At 64.0% G+C, this 20,897-nt stretch overlaps 1 protein-coding gene across 3 annotated transcripts in view; it reads right to left on the bottom strand.

Annotated features, from left to right (window-relative positions):
- The window catches only part of PRDM16 (PR/SET domain 16), a 310,231-nt gene that overhangs the window by 2,288 nt on the left and 287,046 nt on the right, over positions 1-20,897 (bottom strand). For 2 of the 3 annotated variants that reach the window (XM_057305270.1, XM_026520018.4), the window contains exons 9-16: positions 19,107-20,523; positions 16,397-16,484; positions 13,586-13,755; positions 12,922-12,999; positions 7,431-7,600; positions 6,834-7,008; positions 1,829-2,065; positions 833-1,007 (exon numbers count right to left, since the gene is read on the bottom strand). In XM_057305270.1, the coding sequence (XP_057161253.1) occupies positions 833-1,007; positions 1,829-2,065; positions 6,834-7,008; positions 7,431-7,600; positions 12,922-12,999; positions 13,586-13,755; positions 16,397-16,484; positions 19,107-20,523 (2,510 nt within the window). Of the gene's footprint in view, positions 1-832; positions 1,008-1,828; positions 2,066-6,833; positions 7,009-7,430; positions 7,601-12,921; positions 13,000-13,585; positions 13,759-16,396; positions 16,485-19,106; positions 20,524-20,897 lie in introns of all 3 variants that reach the window. The other variant, XM_057305269.1, reaches the window with a different exon arrangement.

Raw genomic sequence — 20,897 nt, 5'->3', positions numbered from 1 at the left:
AGGGCCCCGGGAGTTGCCGGTAGTCCACAAGAGGCTGTCCCCGTCCGGTGGGCCTGGGGCTGCCCGTCTGGACAGCTGTGGGGACAGCACAGAGCTGCTTGGGGGATTGGAGGCACAGCGTGTCTGAGCTGGGCCTGGAGCACAGCTAGTCCACAGGACGGTCCTTCTGCCACAAGTCATAGGGCACGAGGCAACGGGACCTGGGGGCCCCTCCGGGCAGAGCGGGGTGGGGGAAGGCCAGCCGTCCTCCCACCCGGGTTTACACTCTGGACAGGATTAGTAGAAGACAAAGACAGACATGTAGACGGTTTTTGCTGAGACTCAGGGTGGGCTGACGGAGACCCCGCCCCTCCAGACGGATGGAAGCAGGAAGCAGGGCCCTGGGGCCGCCAGGACTAAGGAATCGGGTCGAGGCACCCGGGTGCCCTTGCTGACCCTGTCACGGCTCCAGCTTGGAATCAGTGACCGCGCAATTGGCAGCTTCCTTCAAGAGAAGCCTGGGCTACCAGTCATCCTGGCTTGAATCAGAGAGGGAGGCCTAGATAGCTTCCAGGCTGGACACCTGCTCGTGGACGCCTGCCACGGGGACAAGAGCACCGTGACCCATGTGCCTGTGAGCGCCCGGCTCACATTCACCTGCCTCAGTTTCTTCCTACCCCACCCCTGCTTGCAGGGGAGCAGCAGTTGCTTGGGTGTCTCTCTAGCCGATGCAAGGGGCCCGGGGACCCATGGTCGTGCCCCAGGCATAGGATGACCACCACAAAAGGAGGCGCAGCCACCACCTGCCATCCAGCCTGGGGGTGCCGGTGGGGGGGCTCTGCTGGGTACCTACCTGGTTCTTAGCCTGCCTGTACAGTGTCTGCTTTAAAGTCTCAGAATCTAAGGTGGGATTAAGCGCATCTTTAACTTCAAACGCTTCCTCAGCTGCTCTGCGGAGGTCCAGCCCCTTCCCAAAAGTCGGCATCGGCTCCAAAGCTAACAGGCCGCCTGGTCGCTCCTGAGCGCACCTGCACCAACGACCGGGGAGAGGGGCCTGGCGTTAGCCGGTCCGGCCTCTGGCCGCCTCTCTGAGGCCCCACGGCGGGCTCCGTGCCTGCATGCACGCCCCGGCGTCTCCACGAGCCACATGCACAAGGAGACAGACACACAGACACGCGGACACCTGGACAGGAGCCACACAGATGCAGGAGAGGGACGGACGGAGGGGCTCGGAGGGGGGCGAGCACGTGCACACACGTTGCAAGCAGCAGGCGGGCGCCCGGGTCTCTGGGGACGGAGGACAGATTGGGAGGCAGCTCTGGAGGGGCTGGGGCTCCCGCTGCCCGGACCCAGGGCACAGCGGTAACGGGCCGTCCCTGGAGTTCAGACCTCCTGGATCCACAGGGCTCCCCCGGGACGGTCTGAGACGCTGGAGCGCCCCTGCTGCCGGACACAGGCAGGGGGCAGTCGGGCTGCGAGGGAAGGGGCCCCCGCTCCACACTGCCCAGCCCGGGGCCAGACGTCACTGCCCAGGCCAGTCACCGGAGACGGTGGGGTGGCGCGACCAGCTCCTTCTCAGCTGGGAGCGTGCCTCTCCCTCCCACACTCTGCCCCCAGGCCTTGGGAAGTGTGTGTGGGGGACGGGAGAGGTGGGCTGGGCCCTGACCCCCTTCCTCAGGCCGGGCCTCGCCTGGGCCTGCGTGCAGAAGACCCGTTCCCCCCCCCCCCCCCGAGGTGAAGACGCCCAGCTGGGGGATGGTGGGTCTCCGGCGGTTTGTTGGCGAGGTCGTCCTGCCAGGCCCTAGCACGTGAGGCTGCCCAGACGTGGCCCACGGAGGCCGGTCCCCACCTTCGGGTGTGTTCGAAGCCCACGGCCAGGGAGGCGGGCGGCTCCTCGTCCTCCTCGTCCTCATAGGCGCCCTGAGGCTCCGGCGTGGGGGACACGGTGTCATCCTGGGACTTCCCGGCCAGACTGTCGTCATCCTCCTCCTCCAGCTCCTCTTCCTCTTCCTCCTCCGCGTCCCCCGGCTTCCCGCTGGCCAGGCCCAGACACTGGGAGCTGCCGTCCAGGTTCTGGACCTCTGGCCTGCGGGGACAGGGGAGGGCGTTGGTCTCAGACCCCACAAGGCCTGTGCTAGGCTCCAGCCGGCTCTCCCTCCAAGGCTGTCCTCACCCCCTGTGAAGAGAGCCTGCATTCGTGGTCACGGGGACCCTCGGAGCCAAGGTTCTGAGTGCCTCGTCGGAGCCCTCAGCCTCCGCCGCCACCCCCCCCATCACCGGTGGAGTGGGTCAAGGAGAGAAGGGCACCCGCTGAGGGCGTGGCAGGGAGGGGCCTTGGCAGCAGGGCTCCTGTGATGCCAGAGTGGACACCGGCCACCCGGGATTCAGGGTGAATGTGTCAGGGAAGGAAGCCACGGCCAGTCTGGTGCGGAAGGGGGTCCTAGGTGCTGGAGCTGGGGTTGGGCACTGCACAAGGGGTGCCCTTGGGGAGGTTTGCTGGTCGACCCTTGCTCATGCCTCCTGGTCAGCCACGAGGGACATAGGGACATTGGCAACCTAGCGTGTCGGGTCCCCCCTGCAGGGGGAAGGTCTGGGGTCTGGGGTGCTGTGGAACAAAGGCGGGGCTGTCGTCAGCCAGGGAAACCCGCCCAGATGAGTTTGTTTCAGAGACTGGTGGCTTCTCTCCTGCGGGCCAGACCCCACCTCATTTCCCTCAGGGTCACTCCAGCTGGGTGAGACTTTTCCACTCCAGGTCCTCGTTTTTAAAAGGAAAGAATCCAAGCTGAGCAAGGGCGAGCCTTCTTGTTTCTTTCAGAAAATGCCCTAGCCCGAGGGCCACCTGGCAGGTGTCCAGCATGCAGTTGTGGTGGGGGGCAGGGAGGGTGGGCACACACCTCCTGAGCCCACGTCTGGGCCCCTGTCCCTCCTGGACCTCGCACGGCCCGCAGAAATCTGTCCGCGGCTGTTGGGGGAGACGGGAGTCCCGCTCTCGGCGTGAGGCAGAGGGGGCAGCCTTTCCGAGTGAGCACCGGCCTCCAGACACAGAGGCTTGTGCAGACGGGCCGGGCTACCGAGGCCCCTGATGGCCGGGCTCTCGGCCATCCTCGTCTTCCCTCCTTGCCTTTTCCAGAGAAAGTGCAAGATGCTACATCTGCCCTGCCTTTCCAGATGGGCAGAACCCTGCCTGACGCTTCCGTTCTCGGGGGTCACCTGTGCCGTCGCCAGAACGTGTCCGCCCACCAGGCAAGGGCTCTGGAGCCAAGTGACACAGGCCAGGGCTCGGGTCCTGCCCCTCCCTGGCTCTCTGCCGGGTGACCTTGCCAGCTCAGATCCTGTGCCCTCTCGGCGATGTGGGCACATCCCCATGCCAGGGATGGGATGACGGCGCAGGTGGGCGACGTGGGGGCCGGGACTCGGATTACGTTCCGCAGGCAGCCCCGTGCATGTGTAATCGAACCGACGTGCGCTGTGGGCTTCTAGGTATGAGCCCCTCCTGGAGCGGGCAGCATGGCCCCCACAGGCAGGGGGCCTGCATCAAGCAGGAGCGCCCGGGGAGGGGCAGCAGGACTGAGGAGGGGGTCCGCAGCCTGGTGGCAGCTCCAGGCACCTGCAGGGGTGTCCGGGCCTCCAAACAGCCCCCTGGGGCACGTGATGTCCTGGGGCCGCCGGGACCCTGCGTGGGACCGGCGCTTCAAGCCCAGGAGCCCAGTCTCTCCTGGTTCTGGAGGCTGGAGTCCGAGATCCGGGCGCGGACGCTGGGCTGGAGACCCCAGCGTCGCTTCATCTTCACGCGCTTCTCCGCACGCATCTGTGTCCCGCTGTCCCTGCAGGACCTCGTGTGGGATTGCGGCCCCCCGATGACCTCGTCTTAACCAACTACATCTGTAAGGACCCTATTTCCAAATCAGGCTGCATTCTGGGGTAGTCGGGGCTAGGATTTGGGGGGGATGCCCCAAATTATTAGAGGGGTTATGGGGCCAGGAAGCCTGGCCGTCCCTACATTCTCCTTGCTGCTTGAGAGAAGGAAACGGTTCCGGATGTGGACCGTAGTGTGGATATTGGCTCCAAAAGGAACCGCCAGTGTCTCACCATCGTACACAGAGCGACAGAGTCAGGTCACCTGTGATGGTGGTTCTTGCTTCTGACCATGACGTGGGGCGTCTCCTGGAGGGACAGGCCGTCCCAGGGCCTGGGTTTGTGGTTGGCTCTGCCCCGGGGGCTTCCTGAGGGATTTGGGGCCAGTCTCCTCTGTCTGAGCCGCCACCAGGGGCCTTCGGGAAAGTCCTGGTGAGACGCTTGGTGGTGAAGGTCGGGGGGTGCGGCCTCCCCTCTCCTCTGTCCCGGTGGGTTCCATGGAGAGTCTCCCTCCTCCTCACGGCTAAGAGCTGGGCCTGCCACCGGAGCTCGAGGCGCGAGGGCCTTTCTGGTGCCCCCAGAGGACCGTGCCCCCGTGGAGGACGCTATTGACAAATCCTCGCAGGTCCCTCTTCGGCCTCTGTCCCCGTGCGGGGGGTCTCAGTTCAGGGCATGGTCTTTAACAGCCGGGTGTGCTCGTCGCCCGCCTGGGGGGCTCTGATAAGGCCTGGCACCCGGGTGCTCACGTGTGACTTTCTCTGAAGCCTTAAACCACGGGCCGCTCTCAGATGGGCTGCAGCACTGCCGGAACACAGGCTCCGTGCCCCCGAGGGGCAGGGCTCTAGGTTCCCGTGAGACCATCATGTGCACGCCGGGAGCCACGGTGGAGGCGCAGGGGAGCAGGCGGGGCTGCCCCCGGACCAGAATCTCTGCTGCCGAGCAGGGCTCAGGCTCTGGGAAGCGTAGCCCGCAGCCGGCCTCTCCCGCCAACCCCTCGTCGGAGCCCCGGCCAGGCCCTATCTGGCAGGCAGGTGAGATCACCCTCCCGGGGGCACGACTTAGGGTGTGGCAGCCCCAGAAAAAGTCCTAGTGCCACGTTGACGTATGAATTCGACAGGCCTTCCCGGTGCCCCCACCCGGTCCCCTAGGAGCACCGAAGACGCAGCCTGTCCTAGAGGGAGGCGGGTCTCCTGAGGGCTGTCCGCACTTGCTGGAGGTGGGCGGGGACAGCGCCGGGCCCTGGGGGACCACAGATCTGAGCAAGGGCCGGGGCTCTGGCTCCAGGTTCTGGGCCCGGCTTCATGGCTGGAGCAAGGCCCCCCACTTCGCTGGCTCAGTTCTCCACGCCAGAATTAGGGGACTGCATCCCAAGGCTTCTTGGTATTTGGAGCATCTCTGGTTTTCCGCCAGCTGGTCCGGCCCCCGCGTTCACCCAAGGAGAATGTCTTCCTGGGGGTCTGAAGCGTCCTTCCATAGGGACTCCCGGAGGAAATACCACCCGCGGAGCCTTGGGATCCAGGGTTGTGCAGAATACCTTCCACATCTTGAATCGGCATTCTGCCATTTTCCTGCCATCGTGCGCATGTGTGTGCAGGTACGCGTGTGTGACTCCTGGTGGGAGTGCATGTGTGTGCACATGTGTGCACGTGTGTGCGTGCAGGTACGCGTGTGTGACTCCTGGTGGGAGTGCATGTGTGTGCGCACGTGTGCACATGTCAGTGCGTGTCCGTGTGTGCGACTCCTGGTGGGAGTGCATGTGTGTGCACGTGTGTGCGTGCAGGTACGCGTGTGTGCGACTCCTGGTGGGAGTGCATGTGTGTGCACATGTGTGCACGTGTGTGCGTGCAGGTACGCGTGTGTGCGACTCCTGGTGGGAGTGCATGTGTGTGCGCACGTGTGCACATGTCAGTGCGTGTCCGTGTGTGTGACTCCTGGTGGGAGTGCACGTGTGTGCACATGTGTGCACGTGTGTGCGTGCAGGTACGCGTGTGTGACTCCTGGTGGGAGTGCATGTGTGTGCGCACGTGTGCACATGTCAGTGCGTGTCTGTGTGTGTGACTCCTGGTGGGAGTGCATGTGTGTGTGCACGTGTGTACGTACTTGTGTGTGCCTGTGTGTGTGATTTCCTGTGAGTGTATAAATGTGTACCTATGTGCACGTGTGTGAATCTGTATGCACGTGTGCACGTGTACATCACTGTGTGTGCACGCGTGTGTACGTGTGCGCAATGCACGTGTGGTTTCGTGCACACATACGCGTACAGTGCATGTGTGAGTGCATGTATACACGTGCATGTGTGCACATGCATACGTGCCGTGTGCATGGCTGTGTGGTTTCTCGCACGTGTGCGCACACGTGTATATGTACCTGCGTGTGTACCCACGTGTGCATAGTGTGCACATCTGTGTGGTTTGTGCACACACACGTGTATGTGTGCATGCATATACATGTGTACACACGTGTGCATGCCTGTGCACTTTCATGTGCATATATAGGTGTATGTGTGCAAGTGTGTGAGTGCCTATGCACGGTGTGTGTGTGTGTGTGTGTGTGTGTGTGTGTGTGTGACTCCTGCTGGGAAACCTTCAGGGCCTCGGATTAAATGGAAATGTTCTCGACTCAGACCCCCAGCAGGGTTCATGGCAGGAGCCCTCACCCGGCTGTCGCTTCACTGAGCACCTGTGACACCCCAGCCAAACCAGGCGGAAACTTGGTGCGGCACCCAGCGCACCACACCCACCGTTGGTTGGGCCGCTTACTCTCCTCACCCTCTCCGGACCCAGACACAGGGGCGGGGGGAGGGCGAGTCCTCACTGAAGGTGGCAGAGCCGGGGTCAGAATAGATGCCGGCCTTGCCCATCGTTCACCCCCTCTGCTGGGGGGCCCGGTCCCTGTCTAGGGGCACACAGGGGACCGCTGCTGGGGGGGGCTCCTCTGGGTGTAGCCACATAGGGGGCTTTGGATCTAGGCCTTCTTGGGGTCCGGAATCAATTTCTTACCGTTTGTCCGTTCGTGTTGATGCTTGGTTCATCTCACTGTTGGCAATAAAGTTTCTGATTTCAGAGAAATAGGAGTCTTCTTTCTCATCTAAAAGTGCATGGTTGTCTGACTCAGAGGTGGGGGAGGAGGCGCTGGTCCCCAGGTGGTTCGTGAGGACCCCGGAGTGCTGGCTCACTGTGGGGAGAGGGGAGCATCAGAGTTGGGGCACCCCTCAGCTGAGCCCTGCCCTTCCCCTCCCTCCCCTCTCCTGGCTTCCCCATCCCCCCTCTTCTCCCCTCCCTTGTCTTCCCCCTCCCCTCCCCTCTCCTGTCCCATCCCCTCTCTCTGCCCTCCCCTCCTCTGTCTTCCCCTCCCCCTGCTGTCATCCCCATCCCCCCTTGTATTCCCCCTCCCCTGTCTTCCCCTCCCCCTGCTGTCATCCCCATCCCCCCTTGTATTCCCCCTCCCCTGTCTTCCCCTACCCCTCCTCCCCTCCCCTTCCCTGTGTTCCCCCGCCCTCCCCTCTCCTCCCTTCCACCTGGCCTCTCTTCCTGAGGCTCCCATCGTTCAAACCCTCGCCTCCGCACGCCCGCTCGCGGGCCCGGGCCGGGCCGCACCTGGAGCGTGCTCGTGCTCGTGCTTCTTGAGGTGCCGGTCCAGGTTGGTCTGCTGCCCGAAGCAGCGGTTGCACAGGTGGCACCGGAAGGGCTTCTCCTTGTTGTGGATGTTCCGCACGTGCCGCTGCAGGTTGGAGGAGATGCTGAAGGAGCGGTCGCAGTACTTACACCTGGAAAACACACGCATCTCAGCGGGGCCTGGCGGACACCCCGGCGCCCCCGTTTCCCGGGGCCGCTGCCCCACCAGCCCGAGACGCCACGCAGGGAGGCTGTGCCTACAAAGCCCCGCGGCTCCAGGAAGCAGCCGTCCTCTGCCGACTGACTGGAGGGTGGCGGGTGGCGTTGGAAGGTGCCCCGTGCTGCTGCAGGGGATCCTCTGGGCCCGTGCCCCTGGGCGTGCGGCGCCCCAACCCTCCCTGCGTCTGCGTCCCCCAGCTTGGAGGCCCGGCCTGAGGGCGCACGCTCCCAGCGGCCTCAAGGGGGCGGCCGTGCACCACAGAAAGACCCTCCCGTGCTTTTCCCTGGAAGGAGACCCGCTCCCTGTCACGTTCCTCTGGGTGGAGAGACCCCTCACCCTGCACGGGGAGAGCGGGCCCGCACCTGGCCGCCATTTAGAGGGTCCTTGGGCCTCAGCTTGCCAATTTGCGAATGGTGGGCTCGGGGGCTGCCCCAGGCCCTCTTTGGCATCTCTAACTTCCCGGACGGTGAGGTGGAGGCTCCCCGGGCTCACCACCTGTCAGGCCGCCACTGTTCTATGGACCACAGATGACCACAGACGACCACAGCCTTCAGGCGAGCCCCACGCGATCCCTCTATTTCTCTGCCCGTGTGGAAGGTGATCGCCGGCCTGGCCATGCGCTTGGGAGAATCTGAACAAGACGTTCCTTCCTCCAGACGCTTCAGTCGTGGGCACAGAACATCTGTGACGGGAGCGGCGCCCCTGGGTGTGGGGCCTTGTGGGGGTGCAGCCTTCACGACCCTGCTTGCAGCCCCGACGGCGGGAAAGGCAGGGCTACCCTCCCTCTTTAGAGAAACATCTCCACCAAGAAGCCAGCAAGGGAGAGCGCGGGGCCTGGAGCTGGGAGCCGCCAGCATGTCCACAGACCCCTACGCGGCCTCGCCGGGGCGCCAGCGCCTCCTGGTGGCAGAAGTCTAAGCAGAGGCCGTGCAGCTTCCTGGGGTGGCTCCCGTGGCTCTGAGCGCCCAGCCCAGGATGGCAGTGGGGATCCGTCTGGGTGCACACACACGTGTGCGGATGTGCATGTGTGCGCACATGTGTGTGTGCGTGCGTCTGGCTTCAGCACTCCTCGGGGATGCTTCACTGGGCATCAGAGGCACGTGAGCCTCTGTCCACCCTGTCCACGTGCTCATGTGTTTTCCACGTTTGGAGACAAGGTCCTGCAACCGGACAGGAGGCAGGCGGCAGCGTCCTGGCCGGCTGAGTCTCTCAGGAGCACGTCTACACAGCAGGTCCCCGCAGGGCGCTCGCGTGGGGGGTGCGGCTCGGGAGGTGCCAGGGACCTGTCCTGAGTCTGGTGGCAGGGCATCCCCACGGGAGGGCCCCACTCACCCTGATCGGTACAGCACAGAATACGGGCCACGCGCGTGGGGTCCGGAGTTGCGCCTGAGGACGGGGCCGGGCCCGCAGGGCTGTGAGGCGGGCAGCACGGGCAGTCGGGGCAGTCACAGTGCGCCCCAGGGACCCCCCGGGGCAGGAAGCCTTAGGCCCCATGAACCTCGAGGCTGTGAGCGCTGTGCCAGGAGCTGAGCTTTCTCTGCCCCGCGGGGCAGCTTTCTGACAGTGTCTGGGGCAGCCCACGTCCTGCCTCATTCCACCCGGGGGGCTGCTGGTGGGCCCACAGAGAACAGGGAGCACCCCGCTAGAGGGGCCCCCGGGTCTCCCACGGTATGGTTTCCGGAGCGTTGTGGCCGAGGCCTCGCCGACTCTGGCTTCCTCCACAGTCGGTGGGCAAAGAGCCGTCTGAGATCTTTTCACAAATGGCTTCAGCCACCGTCCCTGGCCTCCTTCTGAGCGACTTTCCGCCTTCTCTGGCGGTCAGCCTGGGCGCACCTGTGCTCCGCCCTGTGCCTCGTCAGGCTGGCGAAGCCGCTTCCAGGCCCCTGGAGCACGGGGCTTTGGTCACCGCCTCTCTTCGCACCGTCTCCTGATGTTCACGGGCCCCAGCGAGGACCCGCCATCCTGGAAGCCTACACGGCTGCCCTTGGCTGTTTTGTCTCGGCCTGTGCGGGGACGGGGGCGTGAGCCCTCCCCACGGTGGGGTCAGCAGGGCTTGGGTACCCGGTGACCTGGTGCTCCCCCACACAATGGTCCAGAAAGGAGGGTTTTTACAAGCCAGGACGTGCCATCTCATTCCGTCACAGAAGAATCCTTGCCCCCCGGGGTGCCAGGCTCCCGGACGACTGTTCTGCTCCTTAGGGCGCTTGCTCAGGAAACGCCAAGCCGGCCTGTGTCCTCGTACCCTGCCCCCCGGGGCCCGCCCGCACGCGGGCTCGCGCGCACCTGCACACAGCATCCCTTGCCATGTTTCTTGGAAAGTCGGGGACCTTTGCTTGGGTTCCAGCTACACTGCCCCATAAACTCCGAATGGGGGACTGGTGGGAATCCCGAGTAGAAGACGGGGTTGGACGGGAGCGTTTCTCGTGACCAGAAATGGAGTTCTCTCTCCAGCCTCTGCGGGGCTGGAGAGGGGGCAGGAGGGGAGCCGCCCGTTGAATTTGCTCACAGAGAGACTGGAGTGTGGCCCTTTCCTGCTTCTCATCTAAATAAATGGCCCAGACCGAGAAGCCCATTTGAAATTTAGGGGAGCAGTGAGCCCTGAGCTTCGGGGGAGCAGAGTGCTCTGAGCAGCTGGGATTTGCGCTGTAAATAAGCTGACAAGTGGCTAGTGAAATTTATGGCCTCGCTCCATAAAATAGCTGCCCTCTCCGCGACAAGGAGTGACCGGCTGGCCCCAGCAGCGTGCAGCTGAGGGCCTTGAGAGGACCTTGCAGTGAGCGCAGCCCCCCCACCAGGGAAGCCAGCCAGGGGGAGGCCCGGCATGGGCGGGGGAGGGCGCAGCGTCCTCCCCGGGACCCAGCGAGGCCACAGTAGCTGTCACAGGGAGAACGCTTTTGGTAACTGTCAACGCTGGGGAAGGGAAGGAGAGAAGAGATTTTTGAAGTCCAGCCCTAAAAAACAGAACTAGAAAAGAAAGGGGACAGGTTTGGGCCACCCGAGGCAATGGGAACGGAGCCTCGCTCATGGGGAGGAAACGAGCTGCAGGGGGACAGCCGTGTGTCCCCAAAGCCAGAAGCTCACGTCCCGCCAGGAGCACGCAGGCCAGCCCACAAAGGCGCACACCCGGAGCGTGACCACGGCCCCGCCAGGCAGGGTGCAAGGAGGGACCCCTGTGCGTGGCCACCAGGAAGGAGGCAAGAAGCAGCCTCCTCATTCCCGAGTCCAGTTTTCTGTCTGTCCAGCCCAGGTTGTTCGAAGCCCTACCTGCCGCAGCTTCAGGGAGAGAGAGTGTGTCTGACTGCACCTTGTCTCCCAACCTGAGGCCGAGATCTATAAGCCTGGAGAAGCCATGAGCTGAGTACACACGGCCCGGCGGGAGAGTTGACCTTCTCTCCAGGAAACAAAGCGTCGGTCACACCAAAGGGTCTTTCTTTCCCCAAGTCAGGGATTTGGCGCACATTCTGAGTCATTTTAGGTAATCTCAGGCAAGGACGGAAATGAAGAGTGTCCCGTGTTGTCTAGTCTGTCACCCGGCAGCCCGCCAGAGACAAGCCGGGCCTCATCCTGCTCCGAGGCTCAGGTGCGCACGCAGGGCTGCACACGTGGGGCCGGCCCGGAGCGGGTCACGCCCCGCAGACAGCCGGCGCATTGCATCGGCCTCGCCGGGGGTGGGGGTCCTTCTCCTTTGGTGGGGCCTGTCCCCTGGACGGCAGGTTTCTGTGGACGGACGGACGGACGAACTTTCCTCTTCAATTTGAATTCTTCCAGTGACCCAAGTGAGCCCAGACAGCGCCCCCCACCCCCATGATGACAAAGGGAGTCACAGGCCCCACTCTCTCCGTCGCAGGGCTGCCTTGAGCCAGACAAAGTCAGGATTTGCAACGCAAACTTTCAAAGCAATTATTGTTACGCAAGTCGAAACTCACAGATTGGAGAGAGCAAAAGAAATCAATGGTAATTAAATTCCTCTATAAACACAGCCCGACCCTCTGGGGGCTTCTACCCGCAGCGCTGTCCAGAAGGCGGCTCTCGTTTCAGGGAGGAGACCAGACCCAGTGATTCCTGCCTTCGCGGGCCTTTGTGGATTGTAAGCCATTTTGGGGGGTGGGGGCCTGTGTGTTGGGGGGCGGGGGGTTCCCAGCGGATGACGGCTCAGTAGGTGTGCAGTTGCTCGTCCGGCCCGGAGAGGACACGGCCCTGCGGTGCCTGGGGATGCCTGTTACGTCGCAGGCGGGGGCGCGCGGACAGCTCCTGGGGGTACCCCACGTGGCCGCCCTTCCCAGGGACGGGGGCACACACTGAGTCTCTGCAGCCACCGGGGGACTCCGAGCTCGGTATGCCCAGAGGAGGGGGTCCCGCGCTGCCAGCGTCAGACCACTCCAAGCTCATCGTTCCCAACGGCCGTTCACCAGACACACCCCAGAATGCGGTCTTGGCGTCTAATCCAGTGTTTTCCCTGACATGCTTCCTGGTCACCACTACCTGGGTCTCTCATTTAAAATGCCAGCTCTCAGGCCCCTGCCCGGGCGGGGCCCCTGAACCCGGGGTGTCACCTCAGCCTTTCTGCTGCCCAGCAAAGGCCCCGGGGACCAAGGAGCAGGATCTGCTTCTCCTGGGGGCAGAACGGTCTGCTGGAGCAGCCGTGGCCTCCGACTCTGGGCAGGTCATGGGGTCTAAGCCTCCGACTCTGATCTTTGAAACGGGGTTGACGTCCCCGTTGGTGAGCAGGACGGGTGATGGCTCCTACATGGACTTGCTCTACAGGCAGAAGCCCAGCATGGAGGGCATAGGAGCGGAGCAGACACGTGGCTTCTGTCCAGGGCTGGCACGCGAATCCCTCAGGACGCCCCAAGCGCAGGCTGGGATCTGAGCTCGCACGGAGCTCCTTTTCCACTGCCTGCCCTGCCTTAGGCACCCGCCCTGAACTGGGAGGGCGTGGAGTGAGGCTTCCCCCACAGACCACCCGGGGCCCTGGCTTTGGCTAGCGGGGCTCTGAACGCCAGGCCCCAGGCAACAGTGGCAGGTGGGAGAGCTGCTCCCAGGCACCCCACTCTGGGAGTGGGCCAGAACTCTCAGGAAGCCCACTTGGGTGCCTCCTGCCTCATCTTTATAACACCCCAGAGCCCAGGATGGCTGTAGGGTCAGCAGGCGGGGCCCAGGGAGCCACCTGGCATAAGGAGGCTGGCTCCCACCCCCACCCTTCCCATTTCACCAGAAGCCTGCCCCCCCCCCTGCCATGGGGCGGGCTCCTACCTGTATGGCTGCTCCCCGGTGTGTGTCCTCAGGTGTCTCGTGAGGTTTGCTGATCGGGGGAAGATCTTGCCACAGTACCTGGGGTGGAGGGATGGGGTGACCATGAGGCAGTCGTACTGCCGCAGACTCGGGCGCCCGTATGCTTTCCTGACGTGGTTCCTCCAACTCTGGGGCTAGGGCCGGAGGCCCCACACCTGGGGGGCAGGTGGGCTTGCCGACTCCGGCCTGCTTGGGTGTGCCTGTTCCCTGAGCAGCCTGAGGACCGCCGAGCTGGCTTGGACCGGCTAGGACAGGCTCATACAGCTGGGGACGGACACGGTGCGTGTCTCCCCCAGGCCTGGGCTTTCCACCTGACTCCCAGAGCCTCGGTTAAGCGCTGACCAGCCACCCTCGGCTTTGGGCTGTCCGGGTTCTGACCGGCTAGGTTAAGGCTGCGTTTCCTCATGCTCACGGGAACACCGCCTAGTGGGGCAGGGGACATGAAGCCCACGCACGATGGGCCATCGGTGAATGACCGCCATCGGTGAATGGACCATTTATTGCCACTACGCCGTGTTGTGGCTGTGATGTTTTTTCTAGGAAGCCCAGGCTCACAGTCACGGCGTGGCACCTGTGGTCACCTGGCCAGGGCCACCCCACCAGCCCGCCTCGTGCCCCGCCTCACCTGCAGGTGTAGCGCTCCTTGCCCTTCCTGAGGATGGGGTCAGACAGCGTGGGGGGCGGGGACCGGAAGTTGAAGGGGTGGTGGGGGAGGGGCTGCAGGGAGCTGCCCGAGTCGGCCTTCATGGCCGCGAAGCTCTCCAGCTTGTCCGTCATGGTCTCGATGGCTGACATCTGCTGGCAGGAGAGTGGGAGAGATGGTGGGACCCCCTGAGGAGGCTGGCCCCAGCCCCCGGGCACCTGAGGGTCCCCCGGGACTGGGCATGTCACCCGCTGGACCAGGACCAGAAGCTCCTGTGGGCTTCAGGCTGTGGGTGGAACCAGCCGTCTCCAGAGCTTTTCGGCCACGCGGTGGATACTCTCACTTCCTGTGGCCAGCCCTGCACCTGTCCTTCCCTGGAAGCCCTGTGTCAGCCCAGGGCCCAGGCTAAGGGAGCCAGAACCAACCTTCGCCAGCCTGACTCTCTGCCTGGCTGGGGCATGCAGGGTGGGGCGCAGGCTCCCGCCTCGCGGCATCATGTCCCCTGATCTGGAAACCCCCCAGCACCGTCCTGCTGCCCTGACCCTGGCCAGCACTCCTGGAGGGTTAGCTTCGTTTAAAGACAGAATCACATCCTGCTTTTCTCTTCTCTTCTCTCTCTCTCTTTATGTCTTTCCCTCTCTTCTCTTTTCCCTCTCTCTGTCTGTCTTTCTCCCTCTCTCGAAATAAGACAGCTCCCTGTGTCCCAGGTTAAAAGCGGCCACAGGTCTAGGCAGCGCCATCTGGTGGCAGTGGGCCATAATTGCAGGCAAAGTTCTCCGGGAATCCAACAGCCTAGGGCCAGAAGCTGCTAACTGAACCTGAGAGGAGGATGACCATGTGCCAGGGACATGGTGATATGGACCAGAGGGGCCACTTCTCCAGGCCTCGGAGATGCCAAGGGCTTGCTTGGTGAGGATTCGGGGGTGCGTCCCTGGCCATTTCCACCTGGTGGGCAGAGTTGTGGTTGCAGCCCCAGATAGCACCTGTCCCCAAGGGCTTGAGGTTTGGGGACAAGACAGGGCAGGGAGCTGCTGTTCTGCTGTCCTTCCCCCGGGGAATGCCTGTGCCGTCCTCAGACACACGATGCTGCCCGCCGTGCACTGCCAGCCCTGTCCCCGCTGACGGGCAGATGGCTTGGCTGCGGCCCCTCCATGGCCGAGATGATGGGGACCCCCGTGCAAACACGCTGCCCACCTGGCTCTGTGTCTCAGTTTTAGCCGAAGTCGTGAAAGGTTCTGGAACTCTCCACACAGAGACTCCTTGGAGCTCCAGAGGCAGTGAGGGGCCGTGGCCTGCCCTGCACCCCAGGGGCTGCACACACGCGTGTCAGGCCTCCCAAACCAAAGGCCCCCGCAAAGTCCTGCCTGGCACCTGGCCACCGTGGGCTGATGTCATCATTAGGAGTGACCCTGTACTTTGTACAGCCATCCGTCATCATGCCTGAGTGATGGCCTGACCTCAGACCACTTAATTAGGTGACTTCCCAGTCCTTCTCCCCTTCCCCTGCCCTGCGCTCTGGTCCATGGGCAGGCATGGGGGTGGCAGGGCTCAGGGGGAGCGGGCAGGAGGGACAATGGGCAGCCGGCCCCCTGCCAGGCCTCCCCTCCTCAGGCCTGGGTGGGTCTGGCTGAGGCCCCCGCAGGTCCGGCTGGTGCTCCGCCTGATCAGATATTCCCGGCCGAGCTCCCGCACAAACACAAACACAGGATACGCCTGGCGGGCTGGTCGGCTTTTTCCAGCCTGACCCGAGGAAAATCAGGGGAAGTTATTAAGCAAAGCCCATGGCCCCAGCGAAACAATGGGAGGCCCTAAGTTTAGCTGTGAACCCAGGCAGGGGGCAGGTTTCACAAACCGGCGGTGTGTGTCCAAGGTGGGAAACACCGAGAAAGAGAACAATGCCCCGGGCTGGAGTCTGGCTCAGGCCATCCCACAGTTCAGCTCCCAGGACCCCCAGTGGGTGGGGGAGGCTGGGCCCAAGGAGGGAGCACAGGTGGGCCCTCGGGCAGGAGATGGGGAGCCTCTGCCCAGCTCTGCTGCTCATCCCCACGTCTGCGGTGTCTCTGCACCTGCATCCTGGGGGAACAAGGCCGGCGGGGTGTGGACAGGAGTGCCTGTCAGCGGGGTGTGTGGCCACTGCCCAGACTTGGGGGTTCTCTTTCCCAGACCCCCAGCCTTAGTCTTGGCAGACAGCCCCCCCCCAAGCAGCCCTGGGGGAGGGGCTCGTCTTGCCCACCACCTCCTGGGACCCTTTGTCCTTGGGGCCAGTCCGTCTGCTTCTGCCCTGTTCCCCGCCCCTCCCCCCTGTACACCCCCACCCCGTGCTCAGACCCCTGTGCTCATGGTCGTACGTAAGTGCCTGCCCACACCCATGCCTCCCGCGTCCATCCCTTCCATTCCAAGGTCTCGGACTCCTGCACCTGGCTTTCGCCCACTGCCTTGTTGATGCTCACGGCCCCTCCGAGAGCCTGCGCTGTGGGTCAGCAAGTGCCCCCATGGTCTGGGGTCTTTGCCCACCTCCGAGGGACCCACGGGGCTGCCCCACAGAGCACCACCCTCCTTCCTCACCCGTCCTGGCCCTTCTCACCCTCTTCGGCCTCGTGGTGACCCGTAGGGGCTGCAGGGAGAGAACCCCCCTGGGCATCTGACGGGCGGAGAAGCTGAGGCCCACCTGGATGAACGCTCAGGGCCCGTCCCCTGCGGAGGCCTGCCTGCCTGGGCAGCCCGGAAGGAGACCCCAGAATGGGGGTCCCAAGGTCGCTCTCCTGGCCAGCTTGGCCCCCCCGTGGGTCTTACCTGGGGGTGGAAGAGCAGCGGGGACGGCCGCAGGTATTTCTCCTTCAGGACTCCCACGGGGTCCGTCACCTTCCGCTTCTCTACCCTGCTGGACAACAACACAGAGGGTTACGGACCTCACCGAGCTGCCCGGGGCTTCACAGGGACGGTGCCCACCTGTGCCCCACCAGTCACGAGGCGGGGCTCACCTGGCACTGTGTCTCACCTGACAGTGGTGAGGGTGTCATGACAGAGCCCACCCACTCACTCCACGGCCTCTGAGCCTGCCACCTGCCTGAACGCTCGCTCCACGTCCTCTTCATGCTTCCCATCACCACACCCAGTTCTGGACCCACGCAAGTGTCCCCAGACTCCCCCAAGCCCCCCAGCTTTCATCCAAGGGGTTCCCGGGGCCTCCCTACGGCTGCCAGGTAGGGTCTACCTAAACACTCACAATGGCTGCTGGAGAGGACAATTCTAGAACATTTCCCAAATGCTGGTGACAACTTTGCTCATCACAGAGCAAGCGGAGGAAGGGGCCGGGGCGGCTCCTGAGATCCCTCCGCGCTGCGTCTCCCAGCAACGCCAGCCTATCTCCTCGCGGGGTAGAGAATCACAAAGTGCCTTCTGGGGAAACCCGCCACTTCTCCACCCGCAGACACGGACCCTTTGTGCACACCCCACACCAGCCGCTCCCGTTTGGTCCACGCGAGGGCCGGCTGCCCACCAGGCCCGGCTGGGACAGCGACCAAAGCAGGATGGGGGGATGGCGCGAGGAGAGGAGCACAGGCAGCGGGGAGATGGTGCAGCCCCCCGGGGAGCATCCCCCGCAGGGAACCCCGTAGGACCCCCAGCCTGGCCCAGGAGGGAGAGAATGAGGGGTGTAGGGGTCCCTCCTGGACAGGGAGTGTTGGTTGTGTGGGAAGTTGGCTGGGAGGGCATCTTGCTCTGAAGGGCCTCCCCCGGGCTCCATTCAAAGCTGGGCCGTGTGGGACTCGGCTTTTCAGTGAGACGAGCCTGCAACAGGGGGACCCGCATGGGAGGGGTGTGCGGGGTCTGAGTTCCTTGAACCCGGGGGACGGAGGATGGCGGGTTATGTGTGTGAAGGGTGAGCGGGATCTGGGGGCTGGCCTGCGGGGACGGTGCGGGGTTTTGCTGGAGTCACCCAGGAGCGGTGGAGGGCCCTGACCGGCCCTAGGGCTCAGCCTGTTTGTGGGCAGTTGTGGTCACCCACAGCTTGGCCTGGGGATAGGCCTTCAAACGCTGCTCGTGCTTGTCTATCTTGATGGGCTTGGGGGTGCGGGAAGACGATGTGGGGCTAACCTGCACACAGACATCTTGCTCGTGTCTGCGGGCAAAGTTGGGGCCCAGGCATCCCCTCCCTCAGCCCATGGACCCTAGATCCAAAGGCCAGAGTCGGGGACACGCCGGGTCTCAGAGGACCCCTGAGAGGATGTGCCCTTCTCGGCCTCACCATGTGTTCTTCCAGCTACCAGAAAAAGGCCCATGGCCCTGAACAAGGTGAGAGGGGCAGAGGGACGGAGTGCGGGCCTGAGGAGAGGGCAGGGAGGTCAGGGACAGAGCGGCAGGACATTAACTGAGAGCCTGCTGATTCCAGCTGTGCGGCCAGAGCGGAAGTTCCCTTGTCTCGGCCTCTGGTCACTGTCTCGTCCTCTGCACAAGGGCTGCGCATCCCATGGGGCACTCTGGGCCACACCCAGGGGCCCGGAGAGTCTTATTTCACGGTCAGGCACTCCCTAGGCCTTTGGCGACCACGTTTGCCCAGAAAGCTACGGAGCAGCTTTGGCAGCTGAAAGTCACGGCTCCTCTGCAAGCCTCTGCTCAACTCTCTTGAACCATCTACGGATGGTGCGTTCTGAAAGAAACACCTAGAGGCGTGTTCCCTGTCTCCCCTGATGATGATGTCAGGCCCTAGCAGGAAATAGGACGGGCTGCTCACACAGGCGGCCAGGGCCACAGGGGCTGAGTGCAGAGGGCAGGACCCGAGACTAGCCTGGCCTCCCCCTGCCTGGCAGCTGTCTTGCTCTGACATCATTCTCTGAAAGTTCCACGTGCACCTTCAGCGGATCTGGGCTCCTCACCTGCACACCCACCACCAGGCTGCAGCTGGCCCCTTGGGGAACACAGGCCACGTGCTCCCGTGCTCCCTGAACACTGGGTGTACATGCACGTGTGTCTGCACATGGGCCTCTGTCCCACACAGGCACGGCCTGAGCCCTGCCATGGTGCCCAGGCACGGTACCCGCACCTCCAGGCCTCCTGCCCAAGGCCCATGATGAGCACAGCCCTCTCTCCTCAAGGCTCAGCTGCCCAGCACCTGCAGGATGTGTGTGATGGGGGTCGGACCCCTCCCACCTAACGAACCCACCCGATCAAAGCCTGCCCAGAGACTGGGAAGGGGGGTTAAAATGGCCCTTCACTGGGAGGGCTATCAGAGAGGTGGGTGTGCTCATGGTTCGCAAACCTTCCTCCTCCTCCCCCGCCTCTTCCTCCCCCCTGGAGACCAGTGGCTCTCCCCTGGGCCACCAGGGTGGCCTCAGGGAAGTGCAGGCACTGGGAGCAGGGAAAGTTTTGCAGGAGGCAGAGTTGGTCCAGAGAAGACGGCTGGAGACAGAGGGGAGCCAGCGTGGGGTTTGAGGGAAGGCTGGGGGGTTCCCAGCAGGGTTGAGGCCCCTTTGGGAGAGCAGGTGAAGGCGGGGCGTGTTAATACCTGTAGATGGGGTCCATGAAAAAGGGTGACGGCTTGGCGTAGTGCAGGGAGGGCTGCTGGGGCAGCTGCGCCGGGCACACCTTGGGCAGCCCCTCCCCGGCCCCCAGCTTGCGCTCCCCGTAGATGTGGTTCTTGCGGGGCTCCCGCCCCCCTCCGTTCTGGCTGGCTCGGGCGCGGCTGCCAATGCTCAGGTCCAGCGGCTGCTCCTCCCCGGACGCCGGGGCCGGGGGTGCCTTGGGCATGGGCAGCACAGGCTTTGCCTCTTTTGGTTTGGTGGTGAGGTCGAAGGGGGACTCGGCGCTGGGGCCGCCCACCTTGAGGGCGTCCCGGGGCGACCTTGGCTCGGCCTTGACCAGCAAGTTGTGGGCGAGGGAGCGGTCCGCGAAGGGGCAGAGGGCTGGGGGGAAGTTGGGCAGGAACTGGAAGGGGAAGACGGAGTGGTAGGGCAGCGAGCCCAGCTTCTTCTCCTGCATGCCCACGAAGCCGGGGCCAAAGTACTTCTCCGCGATGGAGGCGATGGCCTTGATGGAGTCGCCCGCGGCGCCCGAGGCCGCCAGCAGCTGCTCGTCGGGGGGCGGGAAGAAGGCGTGCTGGGAGTAGAAGACGGGCACCTCGCCCACGCTGTTCGGGGCCCCCGGGGGTGCTGTGCCGCCCCCGCACTCGGGCTTGCCCTCCGCCACCTTGCTCTTGTCCTTGGCCTTGTCCCGGTCACTGTCCACGTCGCTGTCCAGGTCCGAGCCCGTGCCCGTGGTGGTGTCCAGGTCGGTCCCCGTGGTGGTGTTGACGTCCTCGAAGTCACTGCCGTCCGACATATCGCTGCCCCTCGTCTTGAGCTTCTCGGCGTAGGAGTCCTCCAGGCGACGCTCAAACTTGTCCTCAGGCCCTGCGGCGGCCGTGGCGCCCTGGCCGCTGTTGCCGACGGCGGAGACGAGGGGCAGCGCCGGGTTCCCCAGGGGGCTGGGGAGCTTGGCGTCCTGGGTGTGGTTCAGGGGGCTCTTGAGCAGCGGCGTGGGAGGTAGCAAAGGTGGCCGGGGGTACAGGGATGGAGGGAAGATGCCCGGGAAGCCTGGAGCGAGCGCGGGGAAGGCGGGGGGCGCCGCCGAGAAGGGCAGGCTGCCCGGGTGCGGCCTGGACGGGAAGTACTCGTTGAAGCCCAGGCTGGCGTGGTTGAGGTTGGGGGGGGGCTTCGCCTTGTCCATCATGGGGCTGGGGGTCAAGGGCAGGCCCGGGGCGAAGATGCCGCCCGGCGTGTAATGGTTCTTGCCCTCACAGAAGCGTCGGTGCTTGTTGAGGGAGGAGGTAGTGCTGAACATCTGCCCGCAGTCCTTGCACTTGATCTGCGTGCGGCAGTCGGCGTGCATCCGCTTGTGCCGGCACAGGTTGGAGAACTGCGTGTAGGACTTGTGGCAGACCTCACCTAAAACATCAGCAGAGAGCAAACAGACACAATATGAAATTACCGGGAAACCCTGCGGGGGAGGGGGGCTGGGCGCTGCGGCCCCCGCGACCTGGAGCCGTCTGTGCCGGTGTACGTGCGCACACGTGTGTCTATGTGCGTGTGCACACATTACAGTGTACGTGTGCATGCCGGTGTGTGCGTGTATGTCTGCATGCTTGCTTGCATGTATGGGCACGTGTGTGTGCACGTGTGGGTGTACACATTTATGTGTCTGCACACAGGCTCGCGTGCGTGTACATGTACCCACGAGCACACGCGTGTGCAGGCATGTGTAGGTGTGTACGTGTACCTGTGGGCACATGTGTGTATGTGTGTCATGAGTGTGCACACAC

Source organism: Ursus arctos, unplaced genomic scaffold, assembly GCF_023065955.2.
Source record: "Ursus arctos isolate Adak ecotype North America unplaced genomic scaffold, UrsArc2.0 scaffold_32, whole genome shotgun sequence".
Lineage (NCBI taxonomy): Eukaryota > Metazoa > Chordata > Mammalia > Carnivora > Ursidae > Ursus > Ursus arctos.
The sequence above is the reverse complement of the archived record's forward strand: the minus strand, read 5'-3'. Positions and strand labels throughout refer to the sequence as shown.